Below are 17,443 nucleotides of genomic sequence, written 5' to 3'. Positions count from 1 at the left end.
GCCAAGTGTGGCGTCGAAGCGATGGCCAGACTGCAGTATGCAGACCACACACATATCCATGTCGACATACACCGCTGGTGTATGGAGTGCAGTGGATGCAACCATGTCACCCCAGCCAGTGGGGAAGATCCTGGAAATGTAGCTTGTTACATCCCCCCAGTAAGCGTGAGTGGAGTGGGCTGGCCTGGCGTAAGCCGGCATGCGTAGGGGTGTGAATAAAAAGCACGTAGCTCTGGGTGTGGTCCTCTTCCAGAATGCCCAACGACTCTGCCAGGGCGGCGCCCCTCACCCCACCACAAGGCCAACGCCGTCGCCATGAGCGGTGTTGCCTGCATTCCTGTGTGCCTGCTGCACCCTGGGCTGCAGGGCCCCGTACCAGTCCTGCTTGGCCCGGCGCACCCAGGCCTCAATGCATACCTGCCGACAGGGACCACCACATGCCGGTGCAAGCTCCAAGCCAGAGTGCCACGAACCTGGCAGCCTCCTCAGACCATCACGGCCTCCGTGAAACCGGCCCGCTGTACTCCCTTCTCGTTGAGGTACTCCACCTGCATGCACAGCAGAAAAGTAGGTCACACATTTCAAACTGAGTCTTGATTACACTATGGCAGAGAACATCAATTATGGCAGATTTTATCTCACTATACTCCCTTTGATGTGGTGACACCAAGTCTGTGCATAGCAGTCCATCCACAGGTGTCCGTGGGCCCACGCGGACTACTGCCCTCGGGCCATGCTACGTTCAAGTCATTCGCACATGTGGTACTGAGTCTTGATGTGTCAATGGCAGAGTACATATCATTGCATGAAAGGAGAGGTGTAAGAGGATGATGCATTTCAGTCCAGAGGGTAAAAGAATCATCGTTATGGAGGTGATCGAAACTCAGGTGTACCTCAGGGCTCATGCCTGAGCCCGACACTCTTCAATGTATATATGGCCCCCCTGATTACCCTCATATCATCCTTCGGAATAGCTACCATCTCATATGCGGATGACACACAACTCATCCTAGTGATGGAGGATGAAACCAGCGAAGCAGAAGTCAGTCTCAAAAACTGCCTAAAGGCCATTTTCCATTGGATGAGCACGAATCACCTTAAATGCAATTCGGGGTTGACTGAGATCCTACCTTTTGGAAAAGATAACTCATTCAACCCAAGACTATGGTGGCCAGAAGACGCTACCGTCCCCCCAAACACAGCCAACGCAGTACGAAACTTGGGGATAAAATTTGACCCTTCCCTGAGCTTCCAACAACAACCAATAGCCGTGGCAGGCACATGCTTCGGCATAATAAAAGGGCTCAGGAAATTTTTCGACCTAATCCCTCTTGCAGCGAGGAAGATGGTGGCTGTAGCCCTCATTACCTCCCGCATCGACTACTGCAACAGCATATACGCAGGAACAAATAGGACAGTCTGCCATAAACTACAAATGGTGCAGCATGCAGCGGCCAGACTAGTGTTGGGATGGAAAAGAAGGACCTCAGCCTCAACAGCTATGAGCACCCTGCATTGGCTGCCAATTTATAAAAGGGTGCTGTTTAAAATCCTGCTAATCACCTTTAGGGCATTTAACAAAACAGGACCCAAATACATCGAAAACATGTTCCAACGCTACGTCCCCTCCCAATGTCTGAGGTCCCAAAGTGAGAATCTCCTTACCATCCCCAAGTTTAGACTCAAAACCAGAGGAGGCAAAGCCTTGGCAGTTTTGGGGTCCAAAGCCTGGAATTCACTGCCGCGCCCACTCCGACATATCCCTACAGAAACCATTTTTAGAAGGACCCTTAAAACCTGGATCTACACCCTATCCGATATACAATGCAATAACATGATATAACACTCCAACCATGATACACTACAAGAACAAAGTCACCTGGTTCTTTTACACTCAGAAGTGCTAAGATGCTCCGTGGAGTGTAACCCGCGCTATACAAACACCACTTACATTACATTACATTACACATGGCACCCCAATGCCAGGTGTCAGAATGCCAAAAGGAGGTGGCCCAACTGCCCTGGTGTCAATAACTGTGCATTGCGAGCCAACGACACGTGGCCGTGGGCCACAGTGACAGTTGCCTCCGGCCTACACTGCGGTCGAGTAGGTCACACAGTTGGAACTGAGTCTTAACACTATGGCCGAAACCATCAAGTATGGCAGATTTACCTCACTATACTCCCTTCAATGTGGCGACACCAAGTCTGTGCCTGGCATCCCAACCACATGTGTCTGTGGGCCCTTGATGACTACACTGGCGGCCTACACTGCGGTCCAGCAGAACTCACGCCAATCCAATCCAGTCCGTACCAGGCAGGAGACGTCATCATCGCTGACTGAACACCCGCTCGGCTCTGGTGCTTTTGCCTCCGTCTACCACAAGTCACCCTCAAATGTCATGTCAACGTCATATGTTAGAGTTCCAGGAGGAGCTCGCTGGCCCGCGCTGACCGCTGCCTCAGGCCTCCACCGCGGTAGAGTAGGTCACACTATTCAAATTCAGTCTTGATGTATTTATGGCTGACTTGATATCATTGTACAGGCCTCAACACAGACTGCATCCCCTTTCAGCCCCGGTGCCACTAAGTCTGTTCCCCGAGACCCATGGACACTTTCTGGTTGAACTTTGGTGGCGACTGAATCCATGGACTTGGGGTTGTCGTCGCCATCTTGTTGGAGATACTGACTTTGTGGCTTAAACGATGCCGTAGCATTCCACTCCTCAATTTGCTGCTTCCGGACAGCTTCCACCGTCTGCATCATGCCCTGGAGGACACCTTCCACTTTTCCCCGCAACCCTCCGCCACATACACCTCGAACATTGATGAGGACCCCCTGAGCTCGCATGGCCCATCTGACTGCACCGCAAGTCACCGTCCCGTGGCGGGGTGCCTGTGCTGGCCGCAGTGCATCCGGGCCACTAACTCTGTGCTAGTCAGGTCCGGGACACCTTCTTCTGAGATGTTGGATGCCCTCTGTGGCGATGGTCTTGGAGTCAGCAACGCCATGTTTCTTTGGCCCTGCGCTGTCCGCTGCCTCCGGCCTCAACTGCGGCCCACTGGGGCTCACACATCAAATCGAGTCCTGACCAGCCCGGACGTCGCATCATCGCAGGTGGCACACGCCACCACCGCCAGGACCAACTCCAACCGCCAACTGCCAATGTTGAAACGGTCGTACTGGTAGACTGACTGAGTTGCCCGCACCTGTCGTGGATGCCATCTTCTGCCTGATCCCCTGCTCAGCACTCCAGGTGCCACTAGCTCTGTGCACCATGAATCATCATCCATTGCTGTGTTGGTTATGTGCTGTGGAGAGCTCACGCAGCAATGTCACATCAGGCAGTGTGGGAGACCTGGGATGGCGATGAGGAAGATGATGCAGGTGTGACACCCCCCCACTGCAGATGCATCAGGAATGTCCAATGGGACAAAATCCAAGACATTTCTTCACATGGGAATGCTCAGTTCTGGGGACCCAACCGCAGTGCACTGGAACTCACAGACACTTCTGTTTGTATGTTGGGTGACCTCTGTACTAGCTCCCTCCATGTTGCTCAGCAGTTGACTCTGTTATGCAGGTGTTGTCTGTTTCCATTGTACTGGTGTCCACTGTTCAAGTTGTTGCCAGCACCAAGCACTCCGTGCGGGCTGCTTTATACTCACCCCACACACATCCAGCACAGGCGTCACTGTACATGTGACCCTGCCAATAAAGGGGCCAGGCGCACATGCCCATAGCCAGTTCAACATGATATCTGCGAGCATCCCTGTCATCTTGTTGTATGCATGAGGGCCCTGGGCCCTAGGACATTACATTTTGCTGGGTACAGCGGATGCAGACATGTCACTGCAGACAGCGGGTTAGAGTTTGGACATGTAGCTTTGTCGTCACCCACACAATTCGTAAGGGCAGTGGACTGTGCCATCGTATACAGAGCCAACGTGGGTGTGTGACTGATATGTGCGTGCCCCTGGCCGTGGGTCTGTACTGGGAATGTGTATCTGCATGTGTCTCCATGACAGTTTGGGGTGTAAGTGGTCCCTGAAGGGTAATAGACACCCACGTATGTGTTCTAATTCGCCTTCCATGGGTTCGGAACACACCCGCACCTGTTGGGCCACCTCCTTTTGGCATTCTGACACCTGGCATTGGGGTGCCATGTGTAATGTAATGTAATGTAATGTAATGTAAGTGGTGTTTGTATAGCGCGGGTTACACTCCACGGAGCATCTTAGCGCTTCTGAGTGTAAAAGAACCAGGTGACTTTGTTCTTGTAGTGTATCATGGTTGGAGTGTTATATCATGTTATTGCATTGTATATCGGATAGGGTGTAGATCCAGGTTTTAAGGGTCCTTCTAAAAATGGTTTCTGTAGGGATATGTCGGAGTGGGCGCGGCAGTGAATTCCAGGCTTTGGACCCCAAAACTGCCAAGGCTTTGCCTCCTCTGGTTTTGAGTCTAAACTTGGGGATGGTAAGGAGATTCTCACTTTGGGACCTCAGACATTGGGAGGGGACGTAGCGTTGGAACATGTTTTCGATGTATTTGGGTCCTGTTTTGTTAAATGCCCTAAAGGTGATTAGCAGGATTTTAAACAGCACCCTTTTATAAATTGGCAGCCAATGCAGGGTGCTCATAGCTGTTGAGGCTGAGGTCCTTCTTTTCCATCCCAACACTAGTCTGGCCGCTGCATGCTGCACCATTTGTAGTTTATGGCAGACTGTCCTATTTGTTCCTGCGTATATGCTGCTGCAGTAGTTGATGCGGGAGGTAATGAGGGCTACAGCCACCATCTTCCTCGCTGCAAGAGGGATTAGGTCGAAAAATTTCCTGAGCCCTTTTATTATGCCGAAGCATGTGCCTGCCACGGCTATTGGTTGTTGTTGGAAGCTCAGGGAAGGGTCAAATTTTATCCCCAAGTTTCGTACTGCGTTGGCTGTGTTTGGGGGGATGGTAGCGTCTTCTGGCCACCATAGTCTTGGGTTGAATGAGTTATCTTTTCCAAAAGGTAGGATCTCAGTCAACCCCGAATTGCATTTAAGGTGATTCGTGCTCATCCAATGGAAAATGGCCTTTAGGCAGTTTTTGAGACTGACTTCTGCTTCGCTGGTTTCATCCTCCATCACTAGGATGAGTTGTGTGTCATCCGCATATGAGATGGTAGCTATTCCGAAGGATGATATGAGGGTAATCAGGGGGGCCATATAGACATTGAAGAGTGTCGGGCTCAGGCATGAGCCTTGAGGTACACCTGAGTTTAGTGGGATCTCTTCTGATCTGAACTGGCCCAAGGTGACCACTTGTCGTCTGTTTGTTAGAAAACATTTCAGCCAGCTCAGTACCTTTGCAGTTATCCCTGCCGCGGCTAGTCGATCTATCAAGATGCTGTGGGACACCGTGTCAAAAGCCGCGGACAGGTCTAAGAGTATAAGGACTGCTTTTTTGCCCTTGTCTAGCGCTGCTCTGAGTGTTTCCGAGGAGAATATTAGAGCTGATTCCGTAGAGTGTTTTGCTCTGAAGCCAGCTTGGTTTGGGTGCCAGATATTATGTAACTCTAAAAAGGTGGTGAGCTGTTGGTTTACTTCCTTTTCTGTGAGTTTACAAAAGGTAGGGAGCAAGGAGATTGGTCATAGATTTGTCAGGGTGGTGGGGTCTGGTGATGTTTTTTTTTGTAGGGGTCTTACCGCTGCCAGTTTCCATTCCTCAGGGACTACTCCCAGGGAAAGTGAAGAGTTAATAATATTGTTGATGATGGGGTTTACGATCTCCACCATGGTGTGGAGAACATAGGGGGGGCAAGAGTCGAAGGGGGAGCCAGATCTGATTTTTAAGATTTTTCTCTGTGATTCTTCCAGGCTGACTGCCTTAAAGGAGGCTAACTGGTTTGTCGCGCTATTCCTATTTGTTTGAGACTCTTCCAGGGGGGGGGGGGAGTGTGGGAAGTCTTTAGTGAGCGTCTGTATTTTCTCATGGAAAAAGTCTGCGATGTTGTTACACAGGGTTTGGGAGGGGGGAATGTCTCTCTGCATGTTCTTTGGGTTGGTGTAGGAGTTAACGATATTGAAGATGTCTTTTTGTTTGTTGTTGCTATTAGTTATGGCATCGGTGAAAAAATCCTTTTTGGCTGTTTTTATCATCCCATGGTAGTGTCGGCGAGCCACTTTATACCTGGACTGGTCAGTTGTATTATATTTTCTGCGCCAGGTCCGCTCTAATGCTCTAACCTTCCTTTGTTCTTCCTTTAGGGTTTGGGAAAACCAGGGGGCAGAGGATCTATGTTTCTTGTTGCACCTTAATCTTGGTGTGGTTTGTCATTTTCCGTAGATAGGGCATCCATCCATTCCCTGAAGGACTGGCTATCCTTCTCAGGGTTCCCTACTAATGATGGTCTAGTTTCTAGTGCCTTGGTTAGAAACCCCGGATTTCCTATCAAGTTCTTCCAGTGTGGCCCTCCCTGGGGGGCGCATGGCTTAATCCCTGGTTTATGTTTCATTATTCCTTGAAGTTCAAAAGGGATATAGCTGTGATCGGACCAGGTTAGTTCCTGGTTTTTTTTTTACAAGAAGTGTGTCCAGTTTTGAACAGATGCAGTCAAGGATATGACCTGCATTGTGCGTGGGCATGGTGGTGAGTATTTTAAGGCCGAGGACCTTCATTGTTTCCGTGAAACCTAAGGTGGCCCGGTCTGAGAGGGAGTCTAGATGTATATTAGTGTCTCCTAAGATCGTGTAATTTGCGGATTTCAGGGCTAGGTCTCCTACTGCTTCTCCTATACTATTCGTGAAGTCAGTGGGTGTTCCCGGAGGTCGGTATATTAGTGCTCCTGAGAAGGTGAAGGAGTCATGTACTCTTAGGGCGAAGCCTATACTTTCCACACCTTTGATACCTGGGATTGGGAAAGTCATGCAACTCAGTGAGTCCCTGTGGACAATTGCTATTCCTCCGCCCCTCTGGAGGGGTCTGTCTTCTCTGGTAATGAGGTACCCCTGCGGGAGAGCGGTCGTCACATCCGGGTTGCTATTTTGGGTTAGCCAGGTTTCTGTCATGAAGAGACAGTCCAGCTCCCTTTCCAAGATTAGGTCAAAGAGATATTGGGCGTGCTTGCCCATGGACCTGACATTGACAAGGCCACAGTGTAGGTTTTCCATTTTGTTAAGGCTTAAGGGGCTCTTTGTTTGAGTGTCACCGAAACTGTTTGTGCATATATTGCACCACCATGGTCCTGCCCAATTCTCCATGTTAAAGGAAGGAGTGCAGGTAGATGTTTTAGTATTTAAGCCTAATAGGGTATTTCTAGAATACTGTACAAGTCGTCCAGGGGTATGGCCCTGGGCCCGGTCGTGGCGCGGACGGGCGCAGACGGGCTTACCTTTGGCGCACCTTCTGCGCTCCGCCGGCGCCGCCGCTGCGCCCGTCCGCTGCGCTCCCCGGGAAAGGGCGTCATTTTATCCTGGCGATGACGTGAGGGCGGGGAGGGGCCAAGCAATCTTCTGCTCGCCCTGTTCAAAATGGCGGGACCCCAAGCAGCACCTACTCGGATTCTGTGGGGTGCACAGGTGAAGAGACTCTAGCTCTAGGCGAGTCTTTTAGGGCGGGGCCGCGCTCCGCTACACACAGCGGTATTTTGCAGATAAAAAGTGAAAATCGGGTAAGTGCACAATTCAAATATACAAACTTACCGAGTGCAAGTTAAAAAGAAAGGCAGTGATGATTTTTTCCTTTCAGTAAAGCAGTTTTAGCAATTTAGTAGTTATAGCAGTTTTTTTAGCAAAGTGAAAACAAAGTTAAACATCCGTCCCGGCTTTCCGCCTCAGGAGTCTGTCACAACACAACCACACTCACTCGTGGGTCAGTGAAGTGTTGTGAGCCTGCCGTGGTTGCTGGTGCTTCATTCTGTGTGGTCTGTTGAAGGGGCTGGGTTCTCCTTCTAGTAGCTTGGCTGCCCTGGTTCTGGTGGTGGGTTGCGTGGGATATCCGTGGGCTGTTGTAGGGCGTCGGTGTCGAAGGTGTGATGGTCCTCTCCGGCATCACTGATGTGTGGTCTTCTGTGCCCTGCTGGAGGTTTTGTGTTTACTCTGCAATGTGGAGGGGAGATGCATGTTGACATTGTGTTGACATGTGTGTTGGCACATTGTTCTTGTTTACATGCAGACTGTATGACAATGTACATTGTGACTGATTTGGAGGTGCAGGATTTTGATGCGGGACAGTGTACATTTGGACTACATGACGGGTGTGAGGTTTAACGCGTACATTTCAATTTCACAGTTTCCAGCTCTGTCAGATGTAGTGGGCCTGTTTCTGCGTGTGTGCGGAGCCAGTTGTGTCCTTTGTTCTGCAGTGTCGGGGTTGTACATTGTAACACATTGTGGTCAATGTGGATGTGCTGTTATTGCTATGTGTGTGTGCTGCAGTGTGCCACGGGGATGATGGACATGATCCAGGGTCATTGTGGGTGTGCAGTGTGCTCTGCTTATTTGTGCATGTGTGCCATTGTGCCCATCTCCCCCGTGCCCCCAGTGCCTAGTCTTTACTCACCCTGTTGATGTTGTGTCAGGTCCTCCCGAGCTGTGTCGGCACTCCCGACTCCATGCACCGTCTCCACACTGTTGACTGTGGCCTTCGTTTCTTCCAGTTCCTCCTGTGGCGCAGGACTCCCACCTTCTGTTGCCGTTGCTGCCTTTCTGTTGGCGGCGTCTTTGTGCCTGGTTTAGGTTCTCACGTCATGCCAGCGCCTCTTGGCCTCCTCCATTGGCCTCCTCGACACTCCGGCTGCATACAAGGTAGTCTGATTGTGGGTCAGTTGCTGGTTGTGTTCTGTCACTTCCATGACGCTGGTCTTGTTTTCCTGCGGACTGCACCCCGTCTTCCTTTCCCTCTTCTCCTTGGCCTTCCCCGACCCCGTTGTTCCTTGCTGGTGGTCTGTGGGGCTTGTGGGGTTCGCATTGGCCTCTGCGCTCAGTCAGGGTGCATCCATGTTGCTACGCACTTTGGCTTCTTTCTGGTGTGTTGTTTTTGTTGCTTTTCTAGTGCATTTTTCCACCAGACGCGTGGGATTTGCAGGCCTGCCACTGGTTTCCACTGCTTTTTGTATCGCGATTGGCCTCATCGCAGCTTTTTTGGCGTTCGTGTTTCGCATTTTGGCGGTGTGGCGTTGATTTTAATGTGGTCAGATGATGCGTTATCTGGTGACTATTGCATGGTACCACCGTGTTGTGAACACCTGGTTAACACGGCGTAAATTTCCCGCGATGGACTGCGATGTTGAGGGTTGCGTTAAGTAACTTTTGCGATAGTTATCACACGTTCTTGAGAATATACCCCTTTGTGTTTATGCTGTGATCTATGGGAACTATGTTTAGTGTATGATACTGAAATCTTTCTATGTGAAAGAATTACAGGTCTACATTTTCTTCTTTGTTTTGAACATCAACTAAAGTCCTGTGCATGTGCTTATTATTGACATTGTTTCTGAAGGTATGAATCGTATGGATGCAAATTGCAATGCATTAACAAGGAGGCCCCCTGTATTGAGCGTGCGTCCACTGCAGGGCGCGAAGCGAGCCTAGCTGAACTGTGTTTATTTCACTGGCATCCGAAGACTCCACCATATGCAGTGTATTTTCGGATCATCGTTTGGGAATGGTCGGTAACTGTTATTGTTTTCTTTGTCTGGTTCTCTTAGTTGAGTCGAGGAGTTACAGGATGGCTGCAGAGAACTTTCCAGAGCACCCAAGCAGCAGCCGCATCCCAGAGTCCTTGTGCTGCTGATGACAAAGTCACAGACCCTGCCCCAGAGGACTCTCCTGTGTGCTCATATAATGAATGGGACCCATTAGAGGAAGTAATTGTGGGAAGAGCCGAAAATGCATATGTGCCTCCTTTCTCAGTGGAAGTTAAGGTAACAATCTGAACCAATTGATGTAAATAAAGTCTGCCTTTATCAGTGAGTTGTTTATTCTTCAGCAGGTATGTTAAGTGTATGAAGTAAAGTTAGGGTCTCATGTAGAGATAAACAGTGACTGTACGTCTGGAAAATAACGCCACATCCCCTAAACTCTGCATTCCTCCGCCATGTTGCAAGGTGGGGAGAAGTCACGTGGCCCTCAGCCTTCCCGATGGTGGAGCCACGCCAGCTGCTTCTTTGCAAGTGCTATCAGGCAGTCAGCATGCGGCCGGAAATAACGTCATTCAAACTGCCCCGCGAGAGCGACTGGTATGTCAGCAGTGTTGGCGGTACCATCCCCGAAGGCAGCGTTTGTAATATCATCTCAAATATTGATCCAGTGGGGCTTCAATTAAGCGACATACACAACTATAGAAGCTAAAAAGCTTTCGTATGTTCTCTCTGGCGGTGACTGCCCTTGTTGCGGTGAGTCTCCCTACCTGGAGGCATACAATGACTCCAAATCCTTCACTGCCGTGCCCCACGGTAAATCGTCTGACAGCGAGTGACCAGCACGGCAGTGACGGATGGTGTAACTACAATATATCAGTCCCCTTAATCCTATTGGGTGACGTGACATCTTTTTAGATGCAATTTGGCAGTTTTATTTACTCTAATTAAGGACATTAATCCTAAATGGAGGCTGTTAAATAATTTGTCATCTGTACACATTTTTTATCCTTTTTATCCGTGGTTGGCACACATTGGCATTATCATACAACTCTGTGCACTTCATTGGAATTTTAGATATTGGGGCAGATTTATGTTTGACTTGCGCCTCATTTACGCCGCCATTGCGTGACGCAGCAGCGGCGCAAATCCTGCGCCATGGTGCGGAGTATTTACAACATGACGCATCTGGGAGATGCGTCACGTTGTAAAGCCCTGCGCCACATGTAGGCGTTCCAGGGCAGGTGGGGGCATTCCGGCGCAGGAACGCCTCCTAAACGTGGCTGAGTGAAATCTACAAGATTTCACTCAGTCCAGTATTCAAATAATCTTTATTCGGGTATTAAAAATATCCATAAAAGATACACATCATTAAACAATTCTACTTACGTTAAAAATTTGAATCATTATACACAATACACATAAAATCAATAATGCTAAAAACCCCGAAATACATACAAATTACAACGAGACAGTCACATACTGTAATCCACTATATACATATTTCTCGCGCTAGTTAGTACAAACTGAGACTGGATGCAGACTTTTAAGTCCTGCAAACTTGGATGCGACCCACGCACTTTTGAGCCCATGCTGCGTCAAAACCCTGCGCCTGCTTGAAGCAGGCATAAGGATTGACGCAGCATTGTGAAGATAGGGCCCCCCAGAGCATTGCTGGAGCTGCGTCGCGCTTGCGACGCAACTCCATCAATGCGCCACTTTTACAGCACAGATGCGTGACGCATCTGTGCCGTTTTTGCCCCATGGTGCGCCGCATTATAAATGCGGCGCATCCATGGTGGCGGAGCTGGGGCGCAAAATAACTGGCGCATCCCTGCTGATATGCAGGGATGCGTCAGTTATTATAAATATGCCCCATTGTTTTTAAGAGGGAAAATCTTTTTTGTCCTGAAGAAGGTGGAGCTATATTTCATTTCCACCGAAACTCGTCGATGCAATTACTGTACTAAATTTGTGGAAAAGAATCACATTAGATAAGGAGTTGGTTTCCACTATGTGCTTTTTTAATTGATTCCCACAAATTAGTCCAAACCAATGACAAATGTGATTGTATGTTTTCTCTCTTTCAATTATTGTGTCCGTGTTTGTAGGATTGTCTGATTTTTAACTTGTCATGAATTGTTTTATGAGATTATTGTAAACTATTTTTTTGATTCATTGAATTATTTTAAAATATTAAGATGTAATTGTTCACGCAACCTTGGGTCATTTAAGATTGGGAATAGGAATGCATTTTGATAGGGTGTCTGGATGTCCAATTAATAAAAATATAGAGGTTTCCACAGGGAATTCTTTTTGACTGGTAAGATATTCTTCTCTGCACTACTCTGCGCCACCCTACTCTGCTTCACTCTACTTTGCGCCACTTCTAGACTATGCCACTGCATTATATGACACAGCATTGTATACTGCTAAATTCAATGCCACTACACTCTACACCACTATACTCTGTCACCAGTCCACTCTACTCTATGCCACTCAAGTGTATGTCACTCTACGCAACTCCACACTATGCCACTCCAATACATAACACTCTCTGCCACTCCACACTACAACACTCCATTCTGCTCTTTTGCCATTCCCCTCTACAACACTGAACGCGACTCTCCTCTATACCACTAACTTTTAGCCATGCTGAAAAGCAGCCACGCTAGTGTACAACATGTCTAAAACAGATTGGCAAAGCCAATAGCTCTTGCATTGGCAAGATCTATTGGCTTTACCAGTGTGTGGTTTCCACCTATACCCACCACCTACTATTAGCCTAATAAGTATGCAGGTTCTTCTTGGTACATTAATGATCTTGCCAGGCTTAAGGTATTGCATTTCATCTAGCATTTTTTAGATCATTAAGTTCAGCGCTACATATTCAATTCAACACAACCTCTCAGTCCGAACTCAAAGCACAGATTTCCTTTCTCCTTATTCCTTATTTTCCTATTGCTAGTAAAGAATATATGCTTAACAGACAAAGTTATCTTCCAGCTCTTATACTCCATTCATACGTCTTTCATAGGCAGTGTATTTCTTCCAGTTTCCAGGCTTTCACCCTAGATGTCATAATTGACTCCTTTTTTTCTCTGTTCAATAGTCCTAAAAGCTAGCTCAGCCATGGCACATCTTCCTTAACAAACCACACGATCCACCTAATATATCCCCAAATGGAAAGAATACTCACCCAGTCCATTGTTTTCTGTCACCAAGAATGAAAAAGTTCCTAATCACTGTAACGGAAATTTTCAATTCTATTAAGGACACGGATTATGCCTTCTTTCTTCACTTTATTTCGAATAGCAGCTCACTTTAAAGGTAACAAAAACTACATTTCCCATGAACCCTTGGTAAAAGGTAGTTTAGGAAAAACATGGTACCAAACTATCAGGACAATACACCACTGTCCAATCAGGTTCTCATGGCCCCAACATAGTCCTCTCACAATGGTCCTTCGCCCTCTTTCGTCGCGCGAAGTCAGCCGTCGGATCACTTTCATGCATCCTGTTTGTTTGCATCAGAACCTGCAAAGACAGAGAAAATATTACCATCTGAACACAAATTACAAAACCTGCGAAAGCAAGCATTGAAAGTAGTTAATGCACAATAGAACAAACTTGTCCCACCAGGCCCCTTATAGACAAGCAAGATTACTTACTTAAATACGGGGAGGGATGTCCTTCTTTGGAACACTAGGGTGGGATAATTCTCCCCTCCAAGTCCTTCATAGAATTGAAACTTCCCGTTACGGTAGCCCGGACATTTTTCATTCTATGTCAGGACTAGAGGCGAGGTTATGCTAGTTCAAAGCTTGCTCACTACAAGGTAAGCCATGTCCTGGGCTTGAAATAGAACCTTTTAAAGTTGGAGTCTGAAGACCAATCTGCCGCGTTGAAAATATCCTCCAAACGAGGCCATTGCCCCCACATGCCGAATGTGCTCCAAAGTCCCGAAGGCTAATGCCTGCTTCCTGCATCACCCATCTGACCCACCTAGCAATGGTAGGAGACGAGACAACCTTAAAAGTCTTACCGAGTGCAATGAGTAGCTGGCCTTCCCCTCGAGGACGAAACTCCTCGGTCATTCCTTCATAAACCTTGAGCCATCTGACAACACACAGTTTTGGAGAGTCTGAAAATTCTGGGTAGGAAATAACCCTTGTGTGACACTTCGTTCTTCTGTTGAGAGTGTACTTCACTCCATCAGGAGTAAACCTCCTACTGGTGATGTCTAAAACTCTGACATCAGGGACACGTTGACTGGAGAAGAGACAAAGGAGCATAGCTAGCTTAGCCGATAACTCTTTCCTGGAGAGAAAACGGTTCCACTGCCAGGACAGAAGCAAGTTAAGCACTTGGTTAACGTCCCAAAGTGCTGAGTAACGAGGCTCTGGAGGTAAAGAGAGCCAAATACCACATAACAACCTGTAAACCACGGGTGTTCACCCATAGTTGTGTCATTAATCGGCATATGCCCAGAAGAGATGGCTAACCGAAATAGTTTATTGACCTGTAAGCCATGCCATTGGAAGCTAGTTGTGCCAGAAAATTCAGAACACAAAAGACACATGCTCTCCATGCCACTGGAATCAAGCTATCCTGGCTGAAGAGGGGTGAAACCCTGAATCCGGTCCTAGGATGCTTGTTTACAGTCCAGGGAGGACCTAGCTTGGCAGTTCGGGCTGGACTGTTCCCATGAGGTACAGGGTCAAGACTGATTTGCTTATGGCTGGGTTCAAACTGGAATGGCATGGTGGGCAAAATAACGATGCATTTAGGCCCAGATCTCTGTACTGGGGTGAATGTATGACATTATTCTGCATTCTGTCCATCAACTGTTGTTTTGCATTTGTCACTCCGAGTGGGACCGGTATGCCCAGACGTAAGTCCTGTGTTCTCCATGCCACTGGACTCAAGTTATCCTATCCCAGAAGGATCTCTGTAGTGGAGAAGTGTGGCTCAATGATTAGAGCGGCAGACCCTGATGCAGAGGTCTAGCCCGGGACCAGGGTTTAATTCCCTGCCTCGGCGGCTCTTGGGCTCAAAAATTCCACGGACCTGATAATTCTCGCCTCGGTGCCTATTCCAGTCATGGAGTCCCACTCTGCAACTCTGGGCAATAGCTTGCTTAATCTCCACAACGCTAAGGATGCCTTGCCTCCACCTTGGGGGTGCCCAGGAGTGGACGCCTCACAGGGAAAGCCAGGATGGGTTCCACAGCGGTAATCGTACAAGCGCCTTGAGACCCTTGCGGGTGAGTAGTGCGCTATACAAGTATCAAATTTACATTTACATTTTACTGGGGTGAATGTATGATATTGTTCTACAGTCTGTACATCAACTGTTGTTTTTGCATTTGTCACCCCGAGTGGGACGGGTATGCCCAGACGTGGGTCCCGTGCTCTCCATGCCACTGGAATCAAGCTATTCTGGCTAAAGAGGGGTGAAACCCCGAAATTGGTACTAGGATGCTTGTTTCCAGTCCAAGGAGGACCTGGCTTGGCAGTTCGGGCTGAACTGTTCCCATGAGGTACAGGGTCAAGACTGATTTGCAAATGGCTGGGTAAAAACTGGAATGGCATGGTGAGCAAAAAAACGATGGATTTAGGCCCAGATCTCTGAGCTGGGGTGAATGAATGACATTGTTCTGCATTCTGTCCATCAACTGTTGCTTTTGCATTTGTCACCCCGAGTGGGACGGGTATGCCCAGACGTAAGTCCTGTGTTCTCCATACCACTGGAATCAAGTTATCCTAGCTGAAGAGGGGTGAAACCCTGAACCGGTCCTTGGATGCTTGTTTCCATTCTAGGGAGGACCTGGATTGGCAGTTTGGGCTGGACTGTTCACATGAGGCACAGGGTCAAGACTGATTTGCATATGGCTGGGTTCAATCTGGAATGGCAATGTTGGGCAAAAAAACAATGGATTTAGGCCCAGATCTCTGTACTGGGGTGAATGTATGACATTGTTCTGCGTTCTGTCTATCAACTGTTGTTTTTGCATTTGCCACCCCGAGTGGGACGGGTATGCCCAGACGTGGCTCCCGTGCTCTCCATACCACTGGAATCAAGTTATCCTAGCTGAAGAGGGGTGAAACCCTGAACCGGTCCTTGGATGCTTGTTTCCAGTCCAGGGAGGACCTGGCTTGGCAGTTCAGGCTGGACTGTTCTCATGAGGCACAGGGTCAAGACTGATTTGCTTATGGCTGGGTTCAAACTGGAATGGCATGATGAGCAAAAAATCGATGGATTTAGGCCCAGATCTCTGTACTGGGGTGAATGTTTGACATTGTTCTGCATTCTGTCCACTAACTGTTGTTTTTGCATTTGTTACCCCGAGTGGGACGGGTATGCCCAGACGTGGGTCCCGTGCTCTCCATGCCACTAGAATCAAGCTATTCTGGCTGAAGAGGGGTAAAACAGCGAAACTGGTCCTAAGTTGCTTGTTTCCAGTCCAGGGAGGACCTGGCTTGACAGTTCAGGCTGGACTGTTCACATGAGGCACAGGGTCGAGACTGATTTGCATATGGCTGGGATCAATCTGGAATGGCAATGTTGGGCAAAAAAACAATGGATTTAGGCCCAGATCTCTTATACCGGGGTGAATGTATGACATTATTCTGCATTCTGTTCATCAACTGTTGTTTTTGCATTTTTCACCCCAAGTGGGACGGATATGCCCAGACGTGGGTCCCGTGCTCTCCATGCCACTGGAATCAAGCTACCCTGGCTGAAGAGGGGTGAAACACCGAAACCGGTCATAGGATGCTTGTTTCTAGTCCAGGAATGACATGGCTTGGCAGTTCGGGCTGGACTGTTCCCATGAGGTACAGGGTCAAGACTGATTTGCAAATGGCTGGGTTCAAACTGGAATGGCATGGTGAGCAATAAAACGATGGATTTAGGCCCAGATCTCTGTACTGGGGTGAATGTATGATATTGTTCTGCATTCTGTCCATCAACTGTTGTTTTTGCATTTGTCACCCCGAGTGGGACGGGTATGCCCAGACGTGGGTCCCGTGCTCTCCATGCCACTGGAATCAAGCTATTCTGGCTGAAGAGAGGGAAACACTGAAACCGGTCCTAGGATGCTTGTTTCCATTCCAGAGAGAACCTGGCTTGGCAGTTCGGACTGGACTGTACCCATGAGGCACAGGGTCAAGACTGGTTTGCATATGACTGGGTTCAAACTAGAATGGCATGGTGGGCAAAATAACGATGGATTTAGGCCCAGATCGCTGTACTGGGGTGAATGTATGACATTGTTCTGCATTCTGTCCATCAACTGTTGTTTTGTATTTGTCACTCCGAGTGGGATGGGTATGCCCAGACGTGGGTCCCGTGCTCTTCATGCCACTGCAATCAAGCTATACTGGCTGGAGAGGGGTAAAACCCCGAAACCAGTCCTATGATGCTTGTTTCCAGTCCAGGGAGGACCTGGCTTGGCAGTTCGGGCTGGACTGTTCCCATGAGGTACAGGGTCAAGACTGATTTGCATATGGCTGGGTTCAAACTGGAATGGCATTGTGAGCAGAAAAACGATGGATTTAGGCCCAGATCTCTGTACTGTGGTGAATGTATCACATTGTTCTACATTCTGGCTATCAACTTTTGCTTTTGCATTTGTCACCCTGAGTGGGTCGGGTATGCCCAGACGTGAGTCCCGTGCTCTCCATGCCATGAGAATCAAGCTTTCCTGGCTGAAGAGAGGTGAAACCCTGAAACCGGTCCTAGGATGCTTGTTTCCATTCCAGAGAGGACCTGGCTTGACAGTTCGGACTGGACTGTTCACATGAGGCACAGGGTCAA

General features: G+C 48.5%; 1 protein-coding gene across 2 annotated transcripts in view; it reads left to right on the top strand.

The window, feature by feature from the left end:
- Positions 1–17,443, top strand: part of LOC146860396 (glycine amidinotransferase, mitochondrial) — a 204,402-nt gene that overhangs the window by 81,191 nt on the left and 105,768 nt on the right. For both annotated transcript variants that reach the window (XM_085644262.1, XM_085644261.1), the window contains exon 2: positions 9,693–9,908. Coding sequence is in view for 1 of the 2 variants with exons in the window: in XM_085644261.1 (XP_085500387.1) it covers positions 9,693–9,908 (216 nt within the window). In the remaining variant the exon portion in view is untranslated. The remainder of the gene's footprint in view (positions 1–9,692; positions 9,909–17,443) is intronic.

The sequence above is a fragment of the Triturus cristatus genome, chromosome 3_1 (assembly GCF_964204655.1).
Source record: "Triturus cristatus chromosome 3_1, aTriCri1.1, whole genome shotgun sequence".
In the NCBI taxonomy this organism is placed as follows: domain Eukaryota; kingdom Metazoa; phylum Chordata; class Amphibia; order Caudata; family Salamandridae; genus Triturus; species Triturus cristatus.
This window is presented reverse-complemented; position numbering and strand designations above follow the sequence as displayed.